We start from the raw sequence: 24,303 nt of genomic DNA on the forward strand, positions 1-24,303 counted from the left end.
ATTGCTGTTGTAGGAGGGCTGAGGGACTTTAATTGTGATATTTAAGGTCCAAAGGAAGGTGATATGAAAACCTAATGAAAGGGAAGGCTATTACAACAGTGTAGCTCTGCTGTCCTCAGGACTCTCACACCTGCCACTCTAGTGGATATCTGAAGGACAAAAGTGGCCAGTCATCTACAGTGGACCTTCCTGCAGACAGTCTTGAATAAGAGGGGTCATGAGTTCCTAGGTGTCTAGGTCTCCAACCATCTCCATGGCTGCCCTGGGCTGATTAGGCATTCTGGCTTCCAGTTTGCAAAAGATGCTGAGCACCGTGGAAATGACTGCTGGCATCCTCAACTCCATCCACTCATTCAGTTTCCACTTCTCCCAAGCCTCTGGCATGGAGCACAATCACACAGAGATCAAGCCTTCTTTCTAGTCTTTGATCCACGAGGCTCCCTAAGTCTGGACGATGTTAGCAGCACCACCCTTCTTCCTTACCTTAAAGCAATAATCATGGCAGCAGATGCCAAGATGCTCTAGGGTAATCTTTGGACAGTCTCTGATCTCCTGGTTGCAGTAAGTACAGATCCCTCCAGTTGTTCTGTGAGATGAAAAACAAGAACCTGGCAATCAGGCTGGCATGCAGGCTACTGATGTGATGCAGCCAGACCCTCTGATTTGACACAAACAGCCCTATGTGCCTGTATTCTCAGCCTGCCATCTTTTTCTGCAGTGTGAAATTGGTTACATATCCCTTGGCTGGGCCTCAGTTTACTATAGACCTTCATGATATTTCCAGAAATTGGTCATGTATCTTCACCGTACTCACAATCATATGTGTGGACCCCTTGGTTTGATTCTTATTCCAGGCAGCTTACCTCTCCCTGACCCCTTGCCTGGCATGCTGGGGGCACTACTCTCCTCTAGAACAGGAAGACCCATGCCTTCTTCTATAGGACATGTGCCCTTGTCTTCCCTACATGGCCCCTTGTCTTCATGATGCTTCCCTTCATGCCTGGGGCCACTAAGCCCTGCCTCTCAGACCCTACACTCTTGGACCCACCCTGCCCCGTGATACTCCAATGACCATCCCAAAGACAGTCTGGCTGTAGATTCTGATGGGACATCATGTTGGAGTTCTAGATACCGACTTTTAGGTTGAGTATCTTCCCACTTTGAGGGTCCCTGCTTTTGTTTCTGAGAGTCACCACTGCTTTTCTTCCTCAGAGGGAACCTGCTCAAAGTGCCTGCCCGCCATGATTCTTTCAGGCATAAATTGGGAGTGCTTTCTTTCAGAGATTTGGATATGCTTCTGACAGAAGCCAGAGGTGGTGCTACCAACCTGGAGCCACACAGGATCCTCCTTTCAAGGGCCCAGAATTACCATGATCATCTCAAGTTTGGTCCCTCCATCATGTAGGGCTCAGTCTCTTAACAGTGTTGCTAAAGACTCCTGCCTTAATCAAAATCCTGTTCCCCACCCCACCCCCCCATGTATTTTACCATTACCAGTTTCAGCTCACAGTTAGTCAGATAACACAGTAGAAATACCCCTGACCTGGGAGTAGTCATGGACCTGAGATTTAGTCCTGGCTCTGCCACTAACTCCCTGTGTAACATAAGGTACATTATTTATTCTTTTCAGGCTTGTTCCCTTCACTGTGACCTGAGTGAACTGCATCTCTAAGACTCCTTTCTCTTTTATTTCAAGAATTTAAAAATATGACTTCTTTATCATTAAGACCATCCTGTGGCCACTGTCATCTAGTGACAGCTTTAAAAACTGCTGAATGAAGCAATGTCTGCACCTTCATTGAATTCACATGAATGGCTCTCTCTGGCTTCTTGATGATAGCAACCCATTTTTCCTCACTTTCCACCTATTGCTGTCTTTTGTAGTTTAGTTTTTTTTTTTCTTTCTGGTCATATTTACAGGTTAATTAAGTGATCATTTAGGTTCTAATTCCAAGGGCCTCTCCTGCTAACATGAGCTCCCTGGGCCTTCAGGCATCATAATTTCCCTTCTCAGTAGCCTTTTGAGTTTGCCCTCTTTGTCTTAGCTGGGTCCAAAGGCTTTAGTTGCCACAAGTGTGACATCCCAAGGACAGATCTGCAAGTGGATCAGAAGCAGCCAAATGGAAGACAAAAGCAAATAGACTTAGTGTGGAAATGTCTCTCAGCTGTCTCTTCTCTGTAGACCTGAGAGCTCCCTGGAAAGATAGTAGACTTACCTCTCAGAGTACAGAGAGCTGTCACATGCAGGTTTCTTCTCCACATCACAAGAGTCTTCAATGCTTCTAATGCTGCAGAGAGTGTGATGGGGAAGAAGAGGGCAGAAGATGGGAACCAGATGACTACCACACTCATGAGCGGAAATGCTTCTATAATATTTTTAATCCTGTGGCCACAAGCTGAGACATGGTTCTGCATGGCCAGCCATCATCTGTTATGCTGAAGGGCAGTGGAAGCTTTGAAATTGGTGCCAGGGAGGCATAATTCTCTTGGAGAAGGGCTCTTGCATGGGGGCAAAGAATACCTGCCATGCTGAGGAAGATGACAAGGGCAGTGGCCACGATTCTTAAGGCTGTGTATTCCAGGAGGCACCCTCCCAGATTCACTGACCAGTAGGAAAGGATCATGGCTCTTCTCCCCACATATGCGTCTGGGTTATAATGTGAGTCACTAAGAGCCCACTCACAGCAGAAATCAGACGTTAGGAATGGGAGCAAACAAAAGAAGGAAAGATTCTGACATATTACCTGTGTTTGAGTTACAGGGGGAATTGGGTTGAAGTTTTTTTTTCCGTTTCGCATCTTCATTTTCAATATGACTTTTGATAATAAACACAAATGATTAAAAAAAAAAAACCTATTGTCAGGAAAGTGTGACCAGCTACAAGCCATGGGATACACTTTAGTGAAGCTGCCATTCTCACAGGAGCCATGTGGTGGCCATGAGAGGTAGCCAGAAAAACTGCTGCTCTGAGGTTAAGTGATTTGCCTAAGGTCATGCTTGGAGTAAGGAGTGAGCTAGAATTTCAGTCCAGGTTCTGGGTTTGTGTGTGTGTGTGTGTGTGTGTGTGTGTGTGTGTTTTCTCAGCATTAAGCTTATCTCTAAGCTTCCTGGAAGGTAAAGAAAAAGGGGGAAACACAATACACTACACAATCCTCCAATAGAGAAACTCTGCTTTTTTCATAAGACATAACATTTTAACTGAATGTAAACTTCAATTTTAAAATAAATTTAGATAGGATGCCTAGGTGGCTCAGTTGGTTAAGCGTCTGACTTCAGCTCAGGTCATGATCTCACAACTCATGAGTTTGAGCCTCGTGTTGGGCTCTGTGCTGACTGCTCTGAGCCTGGAGCCTGCTTCAGATTCTGTGTCTCCTTCTTTCTCTTTGCCCCTCCCCTGCTCATTCTCTCTCTCTCTCTCTCTCTCTGTCTCAAAAATAAACATTAACATTTTTTCAAATAAATGTAGTTGTCATATGGTAAGAATTAAAGTTTACAGAGGAGTGGGAATGACAGAAGAAAACCCAGGAGACAGAGTTCAGTCAAGTAACACTCCTAGAGGCAAATGCTGGATGGCAGGGACAGCTCCCTCGGGGTGCTGGGGTTTTTGCATATATTATTTCTAATCTCAAAACCTCCCTAAAAAAAAGCTATAGAGTCAGAAAACAGATCAGTGGTGGCCAGGGGCTGTGGCTGGTGGTGTGGGAGACTGCTAATGGTTATGGGATTTCCTTTTGGGGTGATGAAAATTGGATTATATTGTGGTGATGGCTGCACACATGATGAATGTACTAAACGCCCCTGAATTGCACACTTTAAAGAGGGAAGTTTATGACATGTGAATTATATCTCAATAAAGTTACTGACAAAAACCACCCTTAGGAGTTACAGGTGAAGAAACTGAGGCTCAGAAAGGTTGAGAATCTTGTGAAAAATGACCCAACCAATGGGGGCCAAGCTAGGGCTTGAACTTGACGTCCATGTCCATTATCCCACAACACCCATGAAAGCTGGTCCAGAATCCCCAGAGGCCCAATCATGAAATAAGGCCAGGGAGCTCCTCTCTGTAACTAAAATCCTCATTCTAGGCATGAGATGATGTGCCATAAAAAAAGATTCCTGGGAGAATGGTATGTCAGTGCAGATTACTTTTTAACTGAGGTGGCATGAAGGTATCCTTCCATGTGGCATCAGGAAATAAGCAGATATAGAGATGATGAGTGAAAAGTTAAGTATATATCAGAAACTGTAGTCAAATGTGTGCTCAAATGTGTGCAATTCATGGCCATACAGTGGCCATACAGCAATTAAATGTGAGGAACCCTGGCATGCTGGAAAGGGCATGGGAGCTTAAGAGATGGTAGGGATGGGATTAACTAGATAAAAGAGATTGGAACAGGATGGAATTAACTAGATAAAAAGTCCTTAAGGGCTTTGCCAGCTCTGTAAAGAGGAATGCTCTTAGAATTTCACTAAAGAAAGCTTGTGGTCTACCAAGAAAAAAAGTTAGGCAGAAGGGCATGGCACTGGAAGTAGGATGTAGGATGAATTAACAATAAAGGGGAACACAAAGGTACCAACTTAGGTAGAACAGCTTGAAATCATGTCTGTGGGCAATTATATCATTCATCCATTCAATAAATGATTACACAGAAACAATTCTGGGCCAAGTCCTGGATGAGGTATGGGGGATTCAGAATCATGGAAGGATCTGAGACTTGCTCTTACCTGTCATAGCATGAAGACACTGGCTTCCCAGAGGATACCTCACTAGCATTCAGGTATTCCTTCATGAAGAGAATCCCTTTGCTGTAAAAGAAGCACAGTGAAACAGAAAGAGGTATACTGAAAGATTCCAGGGCACTGGGTCTTGCCCAAAGGAGGGTCCCAAGGCTGGGAGGAAGTGAAGGAGCTTATGGTAAGCCCTGGAGGTAGAGGCACTGATGGGCTCTAACTGCCACCAGGCAAGGAAAATGGCAAACAGGAGCTGCTGCACTGTTGAGTGTACTATTGACTGGGCTGAAATTGGAGGCTGTGGGTTCAGCTTGCTGTGTACAAATGTGAGAGCCCTAGAAAAAGGCTCCCTGCAATCAATGTCAACATGCTTTCCTTCATGAAGATCTCTATACTATGGGAGGCTTGTCCCCCACCTCCCCAGACTGCAGTAAAGTGAACCTCCTATCTTCCTCTCTGACTGCATTTTCTTTCCCTTTTGCCCTGACTCCGGATAGTTTCCAAACTGCAGCCGTAGACTGTTGGTCCTTGCCACTCTGTGTGAATCTCTAGCAACAATAAAATCTCTCCCTTCTCAATCCTAGATAGGCCTGTGGCAAAACTGGAAGTCAGCATCATGTTTGGCTTACCATGGCCCTGAATTTGACCTTTATCAAGCTGGCTTGATGTTACCAGAGAGTGCTCTGATCTCCTTGCCCTCCCCATACACACACATCACTCAGCCTTCCTGCAATAGCTAATACTGCAGTTGAGGCCAGGAGTGTAGGTGAAGCAGTAAATAATGTGAGAGAGACAGACATAGGCCCTGGCCTCAGTGGGCTTTCTCTGGCCTTACCACATGTTTCTCAAGAGATATTATTAGCAAGGTCCTACAGATGGCAGAGCACCAGGAATTGACATTGGGATAGGGGGAAGGGGATACAATGAGACTCTGTCCAGGCTTACAAACAGGACTTTAAATTGGGGAGATCTGGACTACACTATGTGGTCCCTTAACCAATGGGATTCTGGGAATTGGGGGTGGCACTAGAGCTAATATTAGGGAAGTGACATGGGACAAAAACCAAGTCGTTTAGCTCTTGGGGGGATATAGCCCAGAGAACACCTCCCAGGTTGTCTCTTATTACCTGGTTGAAATGGAGTCCAATTCACTTGGGGAGGCTGGGATGTAAACATGAGGCTGCTCAGTAGAAGGAGTAACGGTAACAGTGACCATACAGCTCGAGGGGTTTTTCACCCTGAAGGAAGTAAATGGAGGGGGGAGTGTGTCAACACTGAGAGCTGACATCTGCCAAGGTCAAATAGGGTTTGGGGTCCTACTCCTGAGACTGGCACTTGAAGGAGTTTAAAAATATGCCAATGTTTTTAAAACAACCCACACAAATCACGGACCTTATACAAGTTATACAAGTCTCCTGAGATCAGTGGGTAGAACCACTTACTTTATAGATAAGAAAATCCAGGTTAAGTGACCCAGGTAACACTGAGTCAGTGGCAAGACCTTAATCTTACAGATCCTCCCAGAACTCCCCAGTACAGCCAAAGGCCTTGGCCTGTGACTCACTTGATTTGAGCAGAGCCATTGGGCTGACAGGGACTTGACAGAACAACTCAACTCACCTCCTCACTGGATGGGACAGCCCCTTCCTAGGATCAGCTCTATCCCCCATCCTCCAGAGAACTCTCTGGAGAATAGAAGGCCAAGGGAGAGAGGGACAAATGAATTTAGGCATCACCAAAGAAGAGACTTGGATGTACCTCATTCTGGAAGGCATTTGCCACAAGCAGAGGCAAGAAACTGACACATATGATGGTTTTTCTGAATCTCCACCATTTGACTGTACACACAGTCCTTGGCCTAGAATCTGACCTCCTAGCTGGCTTGCAAGGTTTTTCTCTGGCCAGGCCCTTACTTGCTTTCACTCTGCCTGCTCCTGGGTCACCAGTCCCATACCCAAAGCTGCCATAGCTGCTTGCTGCCATCGAAGGCATTCTGTTGGGCACCACCACTGCCCCCCCCCACAACTTGTGCCATCCCCTTTACATCTACCCACTCTCCAGTGGCCTTGGGACAGCTCTATAGGCATACATTGTCTTGGGATGAATTTGGCTTCTCTCCAACATGTTGCTGCTCAGATCAAGTTCTGGATGTGGCCGTCTCAACCTGACCCGGGTTCTGGGGTATCACTCCCTTGTTACAGAATCCAGTGTTCAAGACCTCAACTAGTTTAACAGTGGGCAGGAGCGAGAACAATCATGATCTTGTACTTCCTAGCTCCCCAGCTTCATCTTCTCAAACTATTTCATACACACACACACACACACACACACACACACACACCTGAATCTCTAGCCACACTAATTGCCCTAATACCTTTGCACACAACACCACCTTCTCCTTTCAGAAACCCTTCTGGAGTACTTGTTCTATCACCTCAGAGAAGTACCTTGCTTTGGGCAAAGTACCCTGCTTTTATGTGCCCAGTGATCCTATGCCTATTCTTATGTCACCCTATGATATAGGAATGAACCATGGAAACTAGAGGAGGTGGACTGACTGGGAAGGGAGGCCCCATGGGAAAGACAGATGGGGGATAAAATACAGAGCCAGAGTATGAGGAGAAACTGAATGCATGAGGAAGGAACAACTAGCAAGTGTCTGGCATTCTGTGGTCCACACTTAGCACAATAATTGAAGGGACAATAGAGCTGAAGGGGCAAGGTAAAAAAAAATCCCGTGGGGATCCTTCTAGGACTGCAATGTGAGCAACAGAAGACCCCCACCAGGAAGGCTCTTATTCCTGGTCAGGTAACATCCCACCTCCCTCCCATAGTCTCCTCCTCCTAATCTAAGATCCAGCCCTGGCCCTGCCCACCTGGTCTCCTTTCCCCCTCCTCACTTCACTTCTTACCCTCCATCCACAGAACCCTTCATTTATTCTCTTCTTCTCAGCTCCCTCTCCCATCGTGGTCTCTGTACATGCTGCCCATGTTGTGTCTTTCCAGGTTGTTTTCCAGTCTGGCTCCTCCTTGTGCTTCAGGCCTCAACTTAATTGTATCCTTCTTAGCAGAAAAGCTTTCCCCAACAATCTGAGCTACAACACTCCTTGTCCCTGCCTGTCTCCATCAGAGGACCCAGTTTCCTTCTTTTCTGGGCTTATCACAAATGGAGAAGCACAAATAGAGCACAGTCATTAGCAGCACAGGCTCTGGACTCTGACTGTCTGGGTACTGATCCCTGTTAGACCACTGCCTGGCCAAATGACTGTTGGCAAGCTATTTAACCTCCCTCTGCTTTAGTCTCTGCTCTGTAGATCTGAGATAATAGCACCTCCCCTATAGGGTTGGTGTGAGAATGAGACAAGTACACATAAGGCACAAGAACAGTGCCTGCACATTTTCAGTACACAGCAGACACTAATGGTTATCATTATGGTATTGTTGCTATAGTGTTTATTCATTGGTACACCATGCAGTCCCTGAGGGTGAGTGCTCAGGGGCCTGGCCTTCTTGCTCAATGTGGGTGATACCTACAACTGGTTCATAGAAGGTACTTATATATTGTCTCTAGGCCCATGGCTCTTGCGTACTTCCAAACTCATGGTTGCTTTGGGGAAAGATCTCCAGAGAGCAAAGAGAACACCCAAATGTTGCCATGCAAGGCCACCCTTGTAGGGGTGGCAGTGGAAGAGTTCATCCAACATCCTTTATCTCTGATAGGAGCTCCTGTTCACACCAGGGTACACCTTCCTCAGAGATCTTCCATCTCCATTAATGGCAAAGGCATTCCACATCCCTCTCCTGACCCAGATCTTCATGCTCCAGATGGCTGCCAGAAAACATGGTACTCTGTTCACCTTCTCTGTTCCAGGATTGGTCTAAAAGATTTGATGCTATGGCTTCAAACTGAAGCCCATGAGGACCTACCCCTTGGCACTCATTGCTGGTCACCTTTCCACTGCTTCCTGGCCACTTATATCTGCAGAGAGGATTGCCTAACATGTTAGGGTTTGTTCTGGATGGTGGCTCATGAAAAGAAACCTGGGCTATAGCAGGAGCCCAGCACAGTGTAACGCTTACCTGCTGGTGTGGCTTCCCAGTTCCACAAGCTCCTCTGGTCTTCTGGGGCTGCTCTGCTGCTCTGGGGCTCTGGGGGCTGCAGGCTGCTGGAAGGGTGCAGCTGGGTCCCCGTGGCCACCTCTCAAGACTGCAGGCCTCTCCTGCCAGGTCTCTCCCACTTTGGCAGGCACATTCTTGTCTTCAGAATCAGCCAAGGTGCTGAGGAACAGTGAACACCTTTACGGAATGAGTCTTTGGGACCAGTCCTTCTTCACCCACTGCATGCTGATGTCACCTATTGTGGCCATAATGGGCTCCTCTCCCAGAGGGTGGGGAAGAGAGGAGCCCAGTACGGCCCCCACCCCAGGGAGAGTCTATCTCCCTTTTGGGGGTATCCCAGCACTACTGCTCCCTTCCTACTGACAAAGACAGTCTCCAAGAACACAGGATGACTTCAATGAGGTTTTAAAAGACAGTCTTCTTCTAGTTGGAAAAAGTGGCATTCCTGTCCCCTTCTTCCATTGGCATCCTTTTTTTTTTTTTTTTTTTTTTTTTGCAAGGCTTCCCTGTCCCAGTCCATCTGTCCTGTCTAAAAAGCCTCAAGCCATCTGGTCTCTTCCCCAAGCAGTAGTGTTCAGACGACTTATGAACACAGCCAGTCCTGCCAGTGCCCAGCTGTCTGGGAAGGAGCATCTCCCCTAAGCTCCCCTGGCAGGCTGGGTGAAGGTGAAAAAAGGGAAACAGACCATAATGCTCATTGGGTTTTCAAAGGGGCTAATGACCCCAAAATTGGTCACCAATACCCAAAGACTCTGGGCCAGGCCAGAAATATGTGCCTTGGCCCATTTGTGATCCTCAAGCGCCATCTGGTGGCTGGTATGGGCAAGACTGCAGCATAAGCCCTGCCCAGTACATCCATTTTCCTTATAGATGGTCACATTTCCCAGCAGGCACCGCGGTCAGAACGCTTGGCTGCAGGAAATGGTGGTGCTCCCGGTGCGCACACACTGAAATGCGTAGGAGCCTGGCGCACACACAGGCGGGTGCATACGTATTGTTGTGGCAGCCTTATTTTCACAGCTAGGAGTATGTGTCTTCTTTATTGCTAAGTAGTCCTAGCTATTATTACGAGATAATAGTATTTTCATCCTCTTTTTACGATGAACAATCTGGGGTGAGGGTCCCTTTGCAGGTCATAAATGGCAGTCAGAATGGAACTTCAGCCTCCCTCCCTGGGAGATGAAAGTGGAATGGAAGCAGAAGCAAGAGCTCATCACTTAAATGTCTGAGATAAGAGATAAGTATACAAACAAAAGTTTGAAAAACCTCAGTTTCTTCCCCCACAACAGCCAAACATTATGAAAGAGCTGTCTACACTTACTCTTGTGACTTCTTGACTCATTTTTCCTTGTCAACTCCACTGAAGCTACTATTGCTTCCCAATATCCCAAATTATCTGTGCCTAGTACCAATATCTGGTCTTTTAGCCCCTGCCCCCACTGGGGACTCTCCAGAATCTCAGGGACCCCAAAAGCAATCATCTGAAGCTGAAAAACTTAATTTGAAATGCTCTGGATATTTTATCCAGGTAGATGAGCCTTGGAGACAACCCAAGGGCTGTTTCTCTTGCTCCCTCACTCCTCGCTTAGATACAGTCTCCATAAGATTACTATCAAGGCAAAAAAAAAAATTCTTAAAACCCTCCTCTACAAATAGTAGTAGGAACCTTTAGCCTTCATGTGGAGCAGGTAACCTCAATTTACCCATCCACCAGAAACACAATTCTCGTAAAAAATAAAGTGGGGCAAAGACAAGAGCTAACTCATAAAGCCAGTGAATTTGTGTGTGTGTTTATACCTGCTCATGGCTGAAAATTTAGAATTAAAGCCATGAGATCTCTGTTTGTGTTTGTCTATATGTTTATGTATATATGTTTGTGTATATATGTATGTTATATATGTATAATATTTTCTTATCTCTGGAGAGTATACCAAATTAATTTATAAAATCCCTTATCTTCTATTCCAAATAACTTAGAGATAAATAAGCACTTACACAAATTAAATATTCCTAAAACTTTCATAAATTAAAGAAACAATTTCTAATACTTTGTAAAAAAAACCAGTATTCTTATAAAAACTAACACAAATGGCTAAAATTAACAACACTGGAAACAACAGATATTGGTGGGGATGTGGAGAAAGTTGGTGGGAATGCAAACTGGTGCAGCCACTATGAAAATAGTATGGAATTCCCTCAAAAAGTTAAAAATAGAACTATCCTACCATTCAGCAATTTCACTATTTGGTATTTATCCAAAGGATATAAAAATATTGATTCAAAGGGGCATATGAACACTGATGTTTATAGCAGCATTATCAACTATAGCCAAACTATGGAAAGAACCCATATGTGTATTGACTGATGAATGGATAAAGAAAATGTTGTGTGTGTGTGCATTTATATTACTCAACCATTGAAAAGAATGAATTTTTTCCATTAGCAACAACGTTGATGAAGGTAGACTGTATTATGCTAAACGAAAAAAGTCTGTCAGAGAAAGACAAATTTCATATGATTTCACTCATATGTGGAATTTAAGAAACAAAAGAGATGAAGATAGGTGAAGATAAAAAGAGAGAGGAGAAAACCATAAGAGATTCTTAATTTTAGAGAACAAACTGTGGGTTGATAGAGCACTGTGGGTGGGTGATGGGCTAAAAGGGTGACAAGTATGAAGGAGGGCACTTGTGATGATCATTGTGTGTTATATGTAAGTGATGAATCACTAAATTCTACACTTGAGACCAATTTTGCCATATATGTTAACTCACTAGGTTTTAAATAAAAACTTAAAAAAGAAAACAAAAACCCAAATATTTTAAAAATTCTAGTTCAAAAACTTAGCTAAATCTTTGGCAAACAAGACTAGTTTAATATTCCTAATTTAATGAAAACAGCTGTCTTGTGAGTTATCAACCTTACATATAATAGAAGCACGTATTTTAATTTTTTAATATTTATTTTTTTCAGAGAGTGCAGGTGCATGAATGGGAGATGGGGCAGAGAGAAAGGAAGACACAGAATCAGAAGCAGGCTCCAGGCTGTGAACTGTCAGCACAGCCCGATGCGGGGCTCAAAACCATGAACTGCGAGATGGTGACCTGAGTGGGAGTCAGATGTTTAACCGACTGAGCCACCCAAGTGCCCCACACGTATTTTTATTATACTTGAGTATAATCTTCATAGACTTAAATGGTTTAACTAGCCACGTAAGCTAGTATTACATCTACTAGATGTAATATAGTATTATATTATAAAATATATTATTTTACATTTTATATATAATCTATGTATAGATTATAAAAATATAAATTTGCTTTTAATCAAACTGAGGCATTGTTCTGACAAACTTTATTTCAGCAGTAATTATGTTTTATAACATGTCAGCTTAAAGACAGTTTCCAAGATCTTTTTGGAAATTTAAAACCTTAGATTGATGCTAAATTAAATTAACAGATATTTACTAAGTACCTAGATCATTTCTAAGTAAGATAAAATACTGAAATATTAGTTACTAAGCCTAAGTTTAAGTTTATATACTTTTTGCTTCTTATTTTTTATAGTACAGAGAGGTTGTACATACATTTGTTAATAAATGTGTTCATTTGTGCACACTGAAAAATTATACTATAAAAAAGTATATAACTATAAAGTTTTATAAGATATATATTCATAAGCTTTACTAGTCTACTGCAAAATGCTGGTATATGACAGATAATTCAAAATGATCTACATCTATTTTTCTCTGTAAAATAAAAGTTACTAACAGTTTAAAATTATAATCAATATGTATAAATGAGACTACTAAAAGTATTAAGGCAAAGGAGAACAACTTTGTATGCAAGGTATGAAAATATGTTTTTGTTAAGGAAAAAGAATAAGTTTGTCCTAAATTAAAATAGTGGTTCCAAAAATTTTGTAAGATGAAATGTAAGTAGATTTAAAATTATAAAATGTTTACAGAAAAGAAATTTTATTTGCCGTGTTCAAAATTTACTAAAATTAAGTGAGATTATTTATAGTATTTTCTTTTTTTTTAAATTTTTTCTTAACGTTTATTTGTTTTTGAGACAGAGAGAGACAGAGCATGAATGGGGGAGGGTCAGAGAGAGAGGGAGTCACAGAATCTGAAAGAGGCTCCAGGCTCCGAGCTGTCAGCACAGAGCCCGATGCGGGGCTTGAACTCATGGACCGCGAGATCATGACCTGAGCCGAAGTCGGACGGTTAACCGACTGAGCCACCCAGGCGCCCCGAGATTATTTATGGTCTTTTCAAAAAGAGCTCTGGTATCAAGTATTGTACCGATAAAAAACTAAAATTTGGCTTTCTCTCTGTTAAAATAGTAAGAGTTTCTTGGCTCACTGGTGTGCTCTTAATAAAAGGTTAATGATAGTTCTTTTTTCCCCAGTAATCTATTGTGAAAATGAATAAAGGAAAACCTCACTAAAATGGAGTCAGGAAGCCAGAAGTGGGAGCTCTCATGCCCTACCACTCCTTGGTGTCCTTTGCAAAACTAACAGGAAGAAGCCTAAATTTTACTATTCCAGCAGGAGGAAGATTTTCTCCTTGCCCAGCAATAGCCCAGCACATGAGAGACTGTAACAACTCAGCCAAGGAAAAGCCGCTACACTTCAAAGTCCCAGTTCACTCCAATGGACTTTTTGTTTATAACAAGCCCTCCCAATGTTTCTCCTTTTTCTGTAATAGAGTGTTCCTCTTCTTTGCTCTTGGACTTGCTTTTGCTGTAGCTTGTGTGTCCTGAATTGCAATTCTCTGCTATTCCTGAATAAACCCATTTTGCTGATAAAATAACTGCCTTTTTATTTTTAAGGTGAACACTATCTAAAAAGAAAAGTTTTTATGTCTTATCAAACTAATATCCTATTCTTTATGTTGACTTTATCATGTCAATTATTTTTAAAAGGCCTTAATTTTAAAGGAGCTAATAGTCTTTGGGCACCTGGGTGGCTCAGTTGGTTAAGTGTCCGACTTTTACTCAGGTCATGATCCCACAGTTCGTGAGTTCGAACCCCATGTCGGGCTCTGTGCTGACAGCTCAGAGCCTGGAGCCCGCTTTGGGATTCTGTGTCTCTCTTGCTCTCTGCCCCTCCCCAGCTCACGCTCTGTCTCTCTCTCTCTCTCCTTCAAAAATAAATAAACATTTAAAAAAGACATTTTAAAGGCTCTAACAGTGTTTACAATCATTTTATCTCCTATGTTTACTTTAATTTTTTCTCACACTTTGATTTAATAGATAACCAAGTAGTATTTCTCACTATCCCATAATCGTTATCAAATCCTCAAACCTTCTGATAACATTTGACATTTTGACTTCCCCAAATCAAATCTGAAATATCTTTTACACCTAAAACTGACACTGAGATTTCCCAGAGGGCCCAAAGGATTTATTTGTTCTTTCACCTTGCAACAAGAGCAGTACTAAAACTATTCATATTTATTTAATATTGTATACATTTTATGGGAAGCAGTGTCAAATCCAAAAATAATAATGCTCAGCCTTTCCTAAGTTAAATTTTAAGGGGTAAAATTTTAATTATACAAATATTTCAGAAATTATATAAAATTCCTAGCGATCTGTCAGTGCCCTCACTGTCTTGGTGCTGCCTTGCCAAATATTAAAACAACAGCACAATGTTATCAGTCATAATTTTAATTATTTTTAAAATGTAACTTAAATATGTTCTTACTACCATATGTCTGTCTTTCACTAGCTTGAAACGTTCCCTTTTAAAAGGGTCATTGCCACTACTGTTGCTAAACCTTTGTGAGAACAAGTACACCCACGTGGGGAATTCTGGCTCCTTCAAGTGACTGAGGAATCCATTTCACCAGTTAAGTCATCTAAGATATCCAACAGGTTCTTCTCCTTCCCCCAGTTACATTGTTCTTATCATTGTCGGTCATCTGAGATAACAGATCTAATGAACTATAAAAATTAAAGTTTGCTAAACTGATGGAAGAACTCAATCTCCCATAGCCTAAGGTTTTATCCTTGGCACCGATCATCCTCTGATCCTCTCCTGATGGGTCACACCAACTGTCCCCATGTGAAATAATATCTGGACCACCCAAGAGAAATCCCTATTCTGTCTGGGCTCTGGAAGAGTTTAACCTGGTCAATTCATACATTCTAAAATACCCACAGGGATTTTTCCAATCCTCTGTCCACTCTCCCTCACAATTCTGCTGTTATCATTGCCTACATCCCTGCAGGTCTCACTCTACTTCCCTCTGTACTTCCTGGAATCCTAGGCTAGTCAAGCCTTGTCCATTAGGAGGTTTGCACTGACTGGCTTTCCTCCTGGTGCATACCCAGAATGGGGCTAAGGGTCTCCTTGCTACTTTGGACTATTAGCAGTAGTGGTCTTTAATAATCTGGCCCAAAGACTCCAAATGTCACCTTTGCTGATGAGCCTAGTCTACCGAGATGCCATGCCAGTGACCTGACCCAAAGACTAGAAATGGAAGACCTAGACGGTTCTAGAAAGAAGACTTTTCCACAACCACACCCAGCATGCTTGGGGATTTGGACTACTAGGAGGAAGAAAGGAAGGACAGTTGCAAGGTGTTGCTGCCCACCTTAGAAACAGAACAGTATTGCCAGGGCAATTCATCCAGGCTGGCCCAGGCAGAGCCTCTGTCTGAACGTCAGAGCCTTGCCTCAGGTGCCCTTGTCTGCCAATCTGTTTGAGTGTGCCGCTTTGTCTTGGTGTCTCCATGGACTGGGCATTTGCTCAATTGGCTCCAGGCAGTTAGAAAATAGCTTGGAGATACTCTGCCCACAACCTGGGCCAGAAGGGATCACACACTCCACTCTTCCACTTGAGCCACAAAGATGACTTTCTGACTTAACACTTCTCTTTCCCTTACTGCTCCCCCAAGTCTTATCAGCTGCCCAATTCTGGGTCCATTTTACTTACTTAAGAGTTCTATTTCCATATCCACAGCTACCACCCTAGCTGGGGCCCCATCATCTCTTACTTAGTGGACTGGAACCTCTTTGTAGCTCTTCTCCCTGCCTCCACTCTTCCCACGTCCAGATCATTCTTCACACTGCCACCATAGAAATAAGTCTAAAGCACAACTCTGACCATTTCACTTCCCTGCTTAAAACTTTTCTGGCTCTGGGGGTGCCTGGGTGACTCAGTCAGTTAAGCATCTGACTTCGGCTCAGGTCATGATCTCGCGGTTTGGGAGTTCAAGCCCCGCATCAGGCTGTGTGCTGACAGCTCGGAGCCTGGAGCCTGCTTTGGATTCTGTGTCTCCCTCTCTCTGCTCCTTCCCCACTCATTCTCTCTCTCTCTCTCTCTCTCTCTCTCTCACTCTCTCTCAGAAATAAAGAAACTTTAAAGAAATTAAAAAAAATTTTTTCTGGCTCTGTATGTGGGAATGTAAAATGGTAGAAAACAGCCACCGTAGAAAATAGTATGGCAGTTCCTCAAAAAATTTAAACATAAAATTACTATATGATCCAGCAATTCGACTTCTGGGTATATACCCAAAAGTACTGAAAGCAGGATCTCAAAGAAATACTTCTACACCCATGTTTATTACAGTATTATTCAAATTTGACAAAAGGAGGAAGCAGCTCAAGTATCTCTTGACACTTGAATGCATAAACAAAATGCAGTATGTCTATATTATGGAATATTATTCAGCCTTAAAAAGGAAGGAAATACTGACATATGCTACAACATGGATGAACCTTGAAGACATTATGCTAAATGAAAGATGCTAGTTACAAAAGGACAAATACTGCATGATTCCACTTCTATGAGAAACCTAGAGTAGTCAAGTTTATAAAAACAGAAAGTAGAATGATGGGTGCCAGGGGCTGGGGAGAAGGGGATGGGAGTTGTTTCATAGAGAAAGAGTTTTAGTTTTGCAAGACAGAAAGAGTTCTGGAAATTGGTTGCATAACAACATGAATGTACTTAATGCCACTGCCTTTATACTTTAAAATGGTTAAGATGGTAATTTTTATGTTTTGTGAATTTTACAACAATTAAAAAAAAACTTTCCTAACTCTTCTTTGTCCTCTGGAGAAAGTCCAAGCCCTTGTTAAGGCATAAAGGTCAGACTCTGCGCATTTGTGTCTGTGATCATGCGGCTTTTGTCCTTTATTAGATTGATATGGTGTGTTGGTGACCCTAAGACCACCACCAGGGTCCATGATTCACTAGGAGCACTCCCAAGACTCAGCAAATAGTCATCCTCAAGGCTAAGATTTATGACCATAGAAGGATACCAAGCAAAATCAGTGAAAGAAAAAGGTGATATTTTCATTCACGACCCAAGATTATTACTGGAGACTGGTCACACAGGAACTTTCTGCCTGGCACGAACCAAAACTCCCAACTCCCAGGAGGCAAGCAAACACTCAGCATAAAGCACGTTGTTTGTACAAGTGATCCAGGTGGCCACCCTTAATTTTCATCATTTAGGGAAATTTTCATATCAGTGTAGAGAACTGTTTACCTCTTCAAGTTCCTGGAGGCCAGCCAAGGGCACATCTTGCAAGCAGCCCTTTCTTTTTTTTTTAATTTTTTTAATGTGTATTTATTTTTGACAGAGAGAGATCGAGCATGGGCGGGGGAGGGGCAGAGAGAGAGGGAGACACAGAATCCAAAGCAGGCTCCAGGCTCTGAGCTGTCAGCACAGAGCCCGACACGGGGCTTGAACTCACAGACCGCGAGATCATGACCTGAGCCGATGTCAGACGCTCAACTGACTGAGCCACCCAGGCACCCCACAAGCAGCCCTTTCTAAAGAGAGTAGCCTCAGGCCTGCTAGGTTAACTCTTGTCTGCCCAACGTCAACTTTTCAACGGCTTTCTCACCATAAACCACAGTCATATCAAACCACAGGGTGCTGCGAAGCATGCAACACTGCCATCTACCCTTCAGCACAGGAGATTACCCTTACTCCTGGGCCCCTCCTTCACCTCCTTACAAAGTGCTTCAAGAGGAACATCAACTGTCACCTCTGTGAAGCCTTCTCTGATTCCATGCAGCCAGCCAAGTCACATACTCCTACTATGCTGCCATTATAACCTATCCATGCCTCCTTGAGGTCAGTATCTCCAGTGCTTAGGACATGGCTTGGCATGGGCTAGTCATTAAGTAAAATATTGTTTAATTTTACAATGTGTGGCTCATTAACTCACAGAAAAAATCAAGTAGCCCACATTACTCTGTGTATTCCTTCCCCTGCCTTCCAACCTACATTTGCACTCATCCTTCCCTCCTGTTTCAAAAACAGAGCCCTCTACTTCCTTCCCAAGACTCTAGAACCCCACCCTAAGCCCACCATAAATTCAGTGACCATTAACCTTTGGATTTGCTCATTCTTTATTCAAATATCAAACTGTCTTTACCAACAGTGTACTTCCTTCCCTGGGAACATAGGCATGCACTCTAGAAAGCACTTCCTATCATCCTGTAGCTGTATTTATCTAATCACCCATCAAATTTCCATCACTTGCTGGCCAACATTTTAGAAAGAGTTGTATACCTCCACCAACTGCACCACCTCACCTCCAAATTCTTCCTCAATCCGCTATAAGTCAACCAAACCTTTCTGCCTCCCTGACCTGCCCTCCATTTAAGGCAGCCATAAACTCCATTCTACCAAATCCTGTGGTCTTATTTAAAGGTCCACAGCATACTGGAAAGTCAGCTCAGCCTAGCTTGGTTTCCATGACAGTACTCTTTCCAAGTTCTTCCATTTATCCAAAACTTTCTTTCTCAGTATCCCCTTTCAGATCCTCTTCTGCTACAAGACCTTTCAATATTATTTGCCAGGATTCTGACCCAATCTGCCTTTGTAAGCTCTTATTTTTATCTTTTTTCATTGTATGGACTCAGAGTTTTAGGGGGCCAATAATTAACACCTCTTTTTAGACAAAAGAACAGAAAATGGAGATAAAGGTCCACTGATGAAGCTGATGGCTTTACACATAGAGGCAAAAAGGAGGGCACCCCTTACATCCTTGAACCACAGGGCCTTACTCACCCAGCCAAGAGCCTGGCTGGACAACTGACCCCAGGGGCTTGTAGACAAAAGCAAAAAATCCAGGGGGAACCTTCTTGGCTGTACATATGAAGCCATTTTCTTCCAAAGACAAGGAAGATTGGTGGCCAAGTTGGATCCATGCAGTTTCTGTTCCCGATGTGGCAACCAATTAGCCATTCCTGCCCAAGAGAAAAAGAGGAGGAAGGGAGGCCAGCAGTATAAACAAGAGACCAGGGAAACTCCACATCCATTAAACAACAACAAAACTGGCATTAATAACATTAATGCTATATTAATCATGAACAGATCAGACATGACTTGTAGGAAGATTCGCTCCAGCTGCCATGTGGAGAATCAGGCCAGGCATTATAAAGTAAGATGATGCAGGAGACCAGTTAGGAAACTATTTGCTCAGTCAAGAGAGAAATGATAAGGCCACAAGTCTTATTGCCTTATAAAATGTAAAGTTGAAGGAAAGTGGTAGCCAAGGCTTTTCCAAGATTTCAGAATTGGTCAACTGAGTGGATGGTGATGGTCGCAAGCTGTGGAAAGAATGAGCTGAGATATAGCAAGGAAGTTGGGGAGAGGTGCTGTGCAGAGATATGATAAGGTCATTTGAGTTATGCTGAATGTAAAGTGCCTACAGGGAATCTGGACAATAATGTCCAGTAGGTCTGGAGTTGAGTAAAGATTATACTAGGGGCTGCAGAGTGGATGAGGTTGTCTGAAGAATGTTCTCTCTCTCTCTCTCTCTCTCTCTTTCTCTCTCTCTCACACACACACACACACACACACACACAGTGCCATTTTACACACACAAATAGTCCTCTTCCTACTTATGACCCCCATCTTGGGAGACCTCCTTCCTGGTCCACATGTCAGAAATTAGCCAGGGCTTCTTACCTCTGCATACATACACCAGCTCCTATCCCAGCCCTATCCCAACTACTTGTGCTGTAGGAAGCCCCTAAACACTGCTTTGCACCCAGGGAGTCACTATCCCAATCCCACTCATGGAGCAGGAGTTTGAACACCTTGGTGTGTGATGTGCCAGGCACTGGCATGAACATGGGGTAAGAGTGGGTCCCACTTGGGTCATGGCCCCTGACAACTCTCCAGCTCAGGTAGGCAGGGACCCAGCACAGTTTAATACTTACCTGCTGGCCTGGCTGTCCAGTTCCACAAGCTGCTCTGGTCTTCTGGGGATGCTCTGCTGCTCTGGGGTCCTGGGAGCTGCAGACTGCTGGGAGGGTGCAGCTGGGTCTCCATGGCCACCTCTCAGGACTGCAGGCTTTTCCTGCCAGGTCTCTCCCACCTTGGCAGCCACATTCTTGTCTTCAGAATCAGCCAAGGTGCTGAGGAACAGTGAACACCTTTATGGAATGAGACTTTGGGACCAGTTTTTCTTCACCCACTGCATGCTGATGTCACCTCCTGTGGCCATAACAGGCTCCTCTCCCAGAGGGTAGGGAAGAGAGGAGCCCAAAGGCAGTCCCCACTTGTACCAGAGAAAGCATGAGCCTCTGATGATTTTGCCATACCCTCAATCTAGCAATGAGGAAGCGGATTCTCAGCTGTCTAGGCATCAAGGGAGATCTTTCTTCCTCCTTGGAATCACATCATGCCTACACTTGCACACCCTTCTATCCCCATATGAGGTGCTTCCAATGGTCTCATTCTTTCTCCTGGTGCTTCCTCCTTAACCTCTAGTGTGAAGGTGCTGCTTCCTGGAGGCCTCAAAGATGTTATATGACCACTAGGCCAGGGACACAGAGTCAGGCTAAACTCAACTCTCCCAACATCAGCAGCCTGCCTCCAATCACTGGTGAGGCTCCCCTGGAACAAGAAGATCACACTACCAGCTACCTCCAGCCCTAGGATCTTTTATTCATAGAAGTTAATCCCATAGTAGGCATGCTCCTGCCTTCATGCTTCAAGTGGAGCAGTGACCATACTTTTTGCAAAGTATGCCCTGAAAGCAATGCGACTCTTCAGCCTCAGGTGAGAGGAACAAAAATATCCCAGCAGAGACAATAAACTTATTACCACTTCCAGCTGCCCAGGCAGATCTGCAGGCAAGTGGGTGTTGTGTCTCCCTGTGCTGCTTCTACCCTAATGGTCTGCTGCAGCCCAGCCAGATACCAAAAGTGGTCTGCTCAGATAATGCCAGTCCCTTAGTCAGCAAGATACCCTGACACACCCACTCCACCCTTATCTGTGACATACATGCTTGAGCCAAAAACAAACGTAGAAGCCCAAAGAGCTTGTTTCCTGCCTCTGTAAGCCTGGAGCTAGCTTTGCCATGGACTTAATCAGAGTGCTGTCCCATCTCCTATCTGTTATAGAATTACAGTAACAGAGATTTTCCTTATGAAGTTTGTGAATCAAGTCAAGATTTCTGCAAAGAGTAATTTTGGGGTCTACTGCAACACAGTGGCAAGTGGGTGAATAAGGTTCCTTTGCCCTAGGCCTCAGAGCAAAGCCACTATGATTATAGGAGTTGTAATCCACCTGACCTATAAAAAGTAAATCTTACTAAAACAGTCACAGGCAGTCTTGCTGAGCAATGTAATATCCCAGAGGTCTCCCATGCCCCTAATGAACTGCCTGGAAGTCACGTGCTTAGAGATACGCCTGTAACTAGATCAAAGATCCAGTAGCCTAACACAGCTACTGCCAATTCCTGACACAATCAGACTCTCCACATGGAAGATAACAATACCTTCCATTCTTAAACTACCCCCAAAAGACTCCTCTGCTAGTTGTCAATGGTTCTTCACAGTGAATACATGTGCTTAAAGTTCACATATTCTCATGCAGAAAGAACATAAACCTGAAAATCTGAGACTTGCAACATAACAAAGAGGAAAACAGCCTATGTTTTAGATGTAAAGTCTAATAACAAAAGTTTGCTGGGAAGAAATGAACTACTCTGTCTTATTAAATGAAATCAGGCCAATAAGCTGGTAAAAGGAAGCAGAGGCCAGTTTTCCCAGTGTTTTTTTGAGGTGGAAGGAGGCATTCCTCTGGGGCTGCTTTATTTAGCTTGAAGTCTTTTATAAAATGAGAGTTTGACATAGTACTTTGTGCCAGGAAATGTTCTACATGCTTTTGACAAACTCACTTGACCCTCAGAACAACACTGTGTGATAGGAACTATTATTACCACTATTCTACAGTAAGGAAATACAAACACAGAGTGTAAGAGGAAGAAACTTAGCATGTCTGACTCCATATTGCTTCTATTTCCCTTGCTACTGTGACCTATAGCTTAGAAACTTCTGTTTAGCCCTGCATGTAGGCATGCTACAGCTAAGATTTGCAAAAACCACTCTTTACCCAAAACTTACTTCACCCAAGGGGATAAGGAATTATGCACAGAAATGACTATGCTATGTTTAAGATTTACAGGAACAACATGACCAAATTCCTGTAAACAAAGATAAACTGACCAAGGACAGAGAAATTACACAACCTTCCTGGGATGTCTACATATGTCAGTCATCTTTTAACTCCACTCCCTCCTGATTCCTCCTTTTGCTAAGTTTCTTTTGCTTCTTTTATAAAGCTCAAATTTCATGCCAAGGGGAGATAGCTCCTTAGGACAACAGTCCACCATCTCCTTGGTTTGCTGGCTGTCTGGATAAAGTCGCTTTCCTTACCCCAGTGTCTTGCCTTTCCACTTACTGGCTTGTCTTGCAGTGAGCAAAATGAGCTTGGACTCGGTTAGAAGAGATTAAAATGATACCCAAGGTCAAATAGCGAGTGACAGAGCTTAAGCATAAGACCATGCACAGGAAGACATGCTCCTGATTACCATACTATACCAATTCTTCCTGTACATGTGATGAAGCAAGACCAAGTTAGACTAGGGAAGAGTTTATCAACTTTGGAACAGTTTGACTACTCCGCAGGATAGCCTTGCCCCCTGCCCCCATCACCCTTCCTCGCCCAACTCTTGGGAATTAAGCTGCCTCTTCACAGAACCCCAGAGCCCTGCCCAGGCAGATCTGCCCAGGAGGTCCCTCATGGGTGGAGGATCCGCTGCCCTCCCCGTATGTTCACAGCCCCTGCCCCTGGGCAGTTCTGAAGATCAGTGGCCAGTGGCCAGAAACGACCGAGAGGCCGGGGCACCCTGCCAAACAGGCGGGGACCACAGGAGCCCCGTTCAGCTCCTTACGGGCACCCAGCTCGCTCCCTCTTTCTCGCCTCCGCCTGGACTGTGGCGATGGTCCGTCCACACGTGGTCAGAGGGGCTGCTTCAACCCCAAGGTCGGTGGCACCACCAGAGCCCACTGGGCCAGCAGGGCAAGGGCAGCGAGAGCCCAGGGAACCTCCCAAACGGTAGGCCTAGCCCATTTGTGATCCTCGCGCACCATCTAGCGGCCGGAACCAGCATGGCAGCAAGAAAAGCTACACTGAGGCCGTTCTCCCCCAGGGCAGCCATTTCGCTCGGTGAACTGTCGCATTTCCCGATGGGCGCTGCGACTCAAGCTTCCGGTTGCAAGGAAATGGCGGTGCGCGCAGGCGCACACTAGCTTCAGCGCTCTCGCTCCAGCGCGCAGGCACACAGAAGACGGTGTCGCGCCCCACTAGGAGCACGGACACAGGGACGCGCCAATCAGGAGCGCACGCGCGAAACCGGACTTGTGTCCCGCCTGCTCAGACTCCTGGAGGAGTGCTGGGATCTCAACCATTTTTCTTTCCAATCCAGCATCTGGTGGCTTTCCACAGACATCGTGAAGGCTCTAGAACAAGGCTTGTCAACCTCGTCATTATTGACATTTTAACTGGATTACTCTATGGTGGATGCTGGTCTGTGTATTGTAGGTCATTGAGTAGCATCCTTGGTCTCCACCCATTATTTGCCAATAGCAACCTCCTCCCCATTGTGACAATAGTGTCTCCAGCCATTGCCAAGTGATCCCTAGGGGTTCAGGAGGTGTGGAAGCTGCCCCTGGTTCAGAACCACTACCCTAGAACAAAGATTTTCAAGCTAGACTGCGCATGAAAATAAACTGGGAGTTTTAAAAAAGACAATGATGGTGTAAGCCACCTCACAACAATTAAATCTAAGTCTCTGCATAGGGCTCAGGAAGCTTTTTTGTTTTTAAAATATTTTCCTGTTGATTCTCAAGTGCGGCCTGAGTTTTCTCCACTGCCCTATTGCATAAGAAGCTAGATCCTGTCCCAGTTCAGGGAATATTAGATGAGATCATGCAGGCAGAGTGCTTTACACCTTAACCAGCTGAGAGTTACTGGTTCTGGATCTTAAGAATAGGTTCCAAACAACAGACTTCATAAACTAGCTTTTTAAAGTTTTTCCTGAAGGTTTTTTTTTTTTTTTTTTTAGAGGCTCTTGTGTTGGGACTCAGTTTTACCACTTGTAAGCCCTTGAGCAAGTCACTTAACCT

General features: G+C 44.2%; 1 protein-coding gene across 6 annotated transcripts in view; it reads right to left on the minus strand.

Annotated features, from left to right (window-relative positions):
- The window catches only part of LOC123383678 (zinc finger protein 185-like), a 38,492-nt gene that overhangs the window by 1,621 nt on the left and 12,568 nt on the right, over positions 1-24,303 (minus strand). For 2 of the 6 annotated variants that reach the window (XM_045051659.1, XM_045051654.1), the window contains 6 exons: positions 20,047-20,262; positions 8,812-9,027; positions 5,859-5,969; positions 4,726-4,806; positions 2,217-2,288; positions 484-586 (listed from right to left, as the gene is read on the minus strand). In XM_045051659.1, the coding sequence (XP_044907594.1) occupies positions 484-586; positions 2,217-2,288; positions 4,726-4,806; positions 5,859-5,969; positions 8,812-9,027; positions 20,047-20,262 (799 nt within the window). The remainder of the gene's footprint in view (positions 1-483; positions 587-2,216; positions 2,289-4,725; positions 4,807-5,858; positions 5,970-8,811; positions 9,028-20,046; positions 20,263-24,303) is intronic. The other 4 variants (XM_045051655.1, XM_045051656.1, XM_045051657.1 and 1 more) reach the window with 4 other exon arrangements.

Source organism: Felis catus (assembly GCF_018350175.1).
Source record: "Felis catus isolate Fca126 chromosome X unlocalized genomic scaffold, F.catus_Fca126_mat1.0 chrX_random_Un_scaffold_68, whole genome shotgun sequence".
NCBI classification, from domain to species: Eukaryota; Metazoa; Chordata; class Mammalia; order Carnivora; family Felidae; genus Felis; species Felis catus.